Below are 5,000 nucleotides of genomic sequence, written 5' to 3' on the forward strand. Positions count from 1 at the left end.
CATAAATTAAAATATGTATATACTTAACCTTATACCCTATTTAACTAAATTAACCTTTATATTATTTAAATTATTCAAACTATGTATATTCTAATTGCAAAACATATATAAACCAATTAAAAAGCCATTTTTTTTAAAAAAATACACATCAATCAAAATAATTAACAAAATAAAATCAAATTCAAATATACAAAATAAAACAACTTTCAATATACCCTAAATATTCAAATTAATCAAAATTAGTAGCTAAAAACACAAAAAAATATCAAAAACAAAACTTGATAGTTGAATAGAAATTACCTTGGTATTTAGATGAAAAAGTGTGGCGTAAGTTTAATTAGATTGAAGACAATGGATAGCTTAGCTTGAAGAAGAAGAAGAGTGTGGGTTTTAGAAACAATAACATACAAAAATGAGGTGGGTTTTAGAAACAGTAGCATACAAAGAGGCGAATTTTTTTTTTAAAAAAACATAAGGGGTATATGTTGCGGTTTCAAGAAAGTCGCAACATATAACACATTATATGCTGCGGTTTTTTTGGAACCGCAGTATATACCCCGTATTTTTTTAACTCGTTTTTTACAACCTATTTTATGTTGCGTCTTCTAAAAACCGCAGCATATGTTTCACAACACTTGATGATTTTTCCACTAGTGATACAATAATTAATGTCTAAGAACAAAAAATTAGCAATAATCGCTACGACTAGAATGACTACCACCGCCGGGGAAATCATGCAATCCACGTGATCCACCAGGGATGGAAAAATTTTGTTTTTAATAACATCAAAATCAACATAAAAAAACAATTTGACAGAAAATGGAAAGAAAAACAGCAACAACAACATGAACTAAATTGAGACAAAACAACCATTAAATTGGACAAAAATCAACATAAAACAAAATAATTAAACCAAACTCAGACATAAATGATAAAAATACATATAAACTAACAATGTATATTAAAATTCTACACTAACATAAAAATGCATGTCATTTATGGATATAAAACGAATGTATAAACAATGCATGTTAAAAATCATCAAAAATAATGAAAAAAATAGTTAAAGAGTGAAATTAACTGTGGAAAGTCACCAAATTGAGTTGTGAGAAGTAAAAAGAAGGAGGATAAAATTTAATAAGTAGACAGAAATTGGAGAAGAAAGAGAATAAGTTTGAAAAATGAAATGAGAAAGAGATTGAAGTCCATATTGAAAATCCAGGAAAAAAATGTTAGCCACAAAAGTTTTGTCACCAGACTTGTCGCTAAAATTTGCCCATTTTGAATTTTGAAACCGGAAAATAGTTTAGCGACGAAGTTGGCGACAAACACTTTGCCGCTAAACATTTTTTGCTATACAATTTCACGTTTTTCCGCTCATTTCTCTGAAATTCATTTTCATTAAATTAGAAAATAGTTTAGCTACGCTACAAAAACTCTTTGCCACTGGCTGGCGACAAACCATTTTTATCGACAAATATGTCACTAACCTTCTCTCCTAAGAAATTTTTTTTGTCTCTAAATTCAATTCTTCTTGTAGTGTGCACACATTTTAAAGCAAATTTTGAGCTTCAATATCTCTAAGTATGCATCATGAAAATTGTAAAAAATATACATTAAAAAATTTTGCATTAAGATGAATCTAACAAGATCCCACATGAATATATTATATCTTCAATATACACTTCAAAATTTTAATTTAAATTTCTCTTGTTTAGAGTAGGAGTACATTGTTTAATATCGGCACAAAGCTATATATGCATATAAATTATTAACTAAAGACATAGTACTCATAGAATATGCAAAAATGAAAGGGCACATTGGAAATAAAAACCATCAACAAAAACGTTGCTTGAAAATGCAAATAAGAAGTACATATGTTACATGAATTGAACCGAGTAATAAAAAAATACCATTGAAGCTTTATTATCACTATAATCAAGTGAAGTAATCAAAAGCAATATTTAGATATTAAAAAAAATTAAATATAATTACTTTTCTAAAAACTATCCAAAAAGAAAAATCAAAATTTAATGGCAACCAAAAATTAAAATTTTCAATTAAAATAAACTAATATTAAAAGGCATTAAGTTATATGGTTTATTTTGGGCAAACTAATATAGAATAGTTGGATTATTAATAACTAATTAAAAGAAAAGATTAATTTCAGCCAATGGTGAATATTGGCATTGTTAATATCAAATCTTCCCATCAAAAATAACATCTCGTGACAAAATATTTTTCTTTCAGGGCTAATAACATGTGCAGGCAGTGCTGATGACCCAAACAGGCCCATCTACAACATTCAATGCCCAACTATGTTCGTGGGCAATGCGAATGGACTAAAGTACATGCCCACCAATATTCAAGCACCAGTATTAATAGCAGGAAATGCTAATGCACTGAACCTGCCCAACAACATACAAGGCTCAATACCAATAGCTATTGCAATACTAATGGGTTTAAAATGCCCATCAATAACAATCAAGCCTCAATGCATTACCCATTTGAACCTAACTCTCAAAGCCAAGACAACAATTGCAAGGTTCCTGATATATACACCAACTCTAAGACCGGGTTGGCAGCCCCATTTCGTGAGCAAGATCAGTACATGCCCATCGCAATTGTGGTTAGAATAATGAGGAGGGCCTTACCTCCACAGGCAAAAGTGGCTGATGAGGCTAAGGAATTGCTACAAGGATGTGTTTCTGAGTTCATTAGCTTTATCACAAGTGAAGCTAATAAGAATTGTCAATTGGAGCATCGCAAGACCATAACAGCTGAAGATGTTATAGGGGCTATGTCTAGACTTGGATTTGAGCATTATCTCCAGCCTCTTTCGATGTATCGTCAAAAGTATCGTGAAAGCGAGACGTTACCTACTGCGGTTCCTAGGCGTATGGCTTACTTTAACAATGATGTTAATGCTATCACATCCACAACTTCTGTTATGCCTCCTTTTGCCTTGGTTCATCCTCATTATGCTATGATTGCTACTCTTCCTAGTGTTTCGGTTGGGAATGGCCCAAATTTGGGTCTTAGAAGTGGTGATGGGTCAGGTGGCAGTGATGGAGCGGGTCCATCTGAGTCACCTCAAGATGGATTTGACTTCTTTTATACATATGATAAATATAAGTAAGAACTTCATGGGTGAAGGGAACTGTTTGAATTGTTTAGGATACAGTACTCAACTATGGTCTAAGCATTAGCTAATATATTTCATGTCATTTTCTTTCTTTTCTATGGTTCTCTTCAATGGTAAAATGAAATGTATTTCCTTTGAATTTGTATTGTAATTAGTTTTTCGTTGTTCATATTGTTCTATTGTCAATATTGCAACCAGAAAAGTAGTTTGGTTGTATTAGAAAACTGAATTGGGAAAACAAAAGGCGTTTGAATATCCCAAAATAAGAGAACAACTAACCAAGGGGAGAAGGGACAAGGGGTTAGAGGAAGAGGTTTGGCCCGCATGTCTAACATCCAACTATTATATTTTTAACATGCTTATCCTTATTAATTTATAACTAGTGTAATGATCGTACAATGCACGAGATTTTTAAACTTTCATATGTATAGTAATTTAGCTATTTTGATAATTTTTTCTTAACATAATTATTAATTATTTAGATAAAAATAGACATTTGATAATCATATTAAAAAAACTTACACACTCGATCAAAGTAGATATTAAATTTATATTTTAGCAGAAATTTGTATGAAGAAAATAATTATACATGCTTACCTTTTTATGATATGAAGACATGTTGCGGAAATTTTATTCACGTCTGAATAAGTTGTTGAAAGTATAATGGAGTTGAAGTATTATATATTTTAATGATGAAAATGAGTAATGAATTGGGGAAGAGCTAACGCTATAAATCAACATTGAAGATTCTAGAGTAAGTGATATTGAGCAATTAAAGTTGCAAGGCCCTTTTCACATAGAAGTTAAAGCAAAAAAGAAAACAACATTATAATTGAGCAATTAAAGTTGTTGAAAATAAAGGTCATTTCACATAGAAATAGAAGTAAAAAGAAAACAACATTCAAGATATATAATTTAAAGTTGACACATTTCAAGTAAATAGAGTTCCTTAACTATCTATCTACTCTGCCACGTGTCAAAGTGGTTTCTCAATTAGAATATTATATTATATTATGATTATCATTTTGATATGATTACGATTATTATGATTATGGTGGTCATGATTATGATATATAGGTTATATTAAAAAATAGGAAAAATTGTCCTAAATAATCCAATCTTTTGTCCATTTTCCGTGAATAATTCCACCTTTTGAAAAATTATAAATAATTTAACCTTTGCCTTTATTTAGTTGAGAATGGACCATCGAAGAAACAAACTAGCTATTCCAGGATACTACTAGTTGTTACATTCAACAGGCCATTCCCCTTCTTTTGTATAAGCTTCCTCCATGGAGCAACACCATATTCAACCCAAAAATTTTGGTGAGGAAAAAAAAGCATTAACACATATAATTTTAGTAAAAATCTTAGTTACTTTATAAAGCATGAACACTAATTCCTCTTCTTCTCGAAGTGTTGGTTCAATTCAGAAATTATGTAAAAGGTAAGCATGGTTTCGAAGCAAAGTTGCAAAGGGCGAAAAAGGATCCCCGGGCCGGTGAAAATTTTTATTTGTGTCCAAAATAAAAAAGAAAGAGATAAATAAAGACTTTAATAAAGGTCAAGGAGATTTTTTTAATTAGAAAAATAAAAGGTTCTATTTAAATAAATTAAAAGGAAAATAGATTTATCGGTTGTAACCAGTTCTTTGCAACAAAGGTCCATTCACAACAAATGCTATGCAAAGATTAGATTATTTAATAATTTTCAAATGGTAGAATTATTAGCAAAGAATGGGAAATAGGTTGGATTATTAAGGACAATTTTTCCTAAAAATTTAAGATAGTTTTAACTATATCTAATGTTTAGGTGTTTAATATAACTAACCCTAGTAATTTAGGGAATTAGTTAGC

The 5,000-nt window shown here is 30.2% G+C and overlaps 1 protein-coding gene across 1 annotated transcript; it reads left to right on the forward strand.

Annotated features, from left to right (window-relative positions):
• Positions 1-2,308: 2,308 nt before the first annotated feature.
• Positions 2,309-3,238, forward strand: LOC130799809 (uncharacterized). Its single transcript, XM_057663050.1, has one exon. It carries the CDS (start codon positions 2,468-2,470, stop codon positions 3,137-3,139), a length of 672 nt encoding a protein of 223 aa, XP_057519033.1. The 5' UTR covers positions 2,309-2,467; the 3' UTR covers positions 3,140-3,238.
• Positions 3,239-5,000: the final 1,762 nt, after the last annotated feature.

Source organism: Amaranthus tricolor, chromosome 14 (assembly GCF_026212465.1).
Source record: "Amaranthus tricolor cultivar Red isolate AtriRed21 chromosome 14, ASM2621246v1, whole genome shotgun sequence".
Lineage (NCBI taxonomy): Eukaryota > Viridiplantae > Streptophyta > Magnoliopsida > Caryophyllales > Amaranthaceae > Amaranthus > Amaranthus tricolor.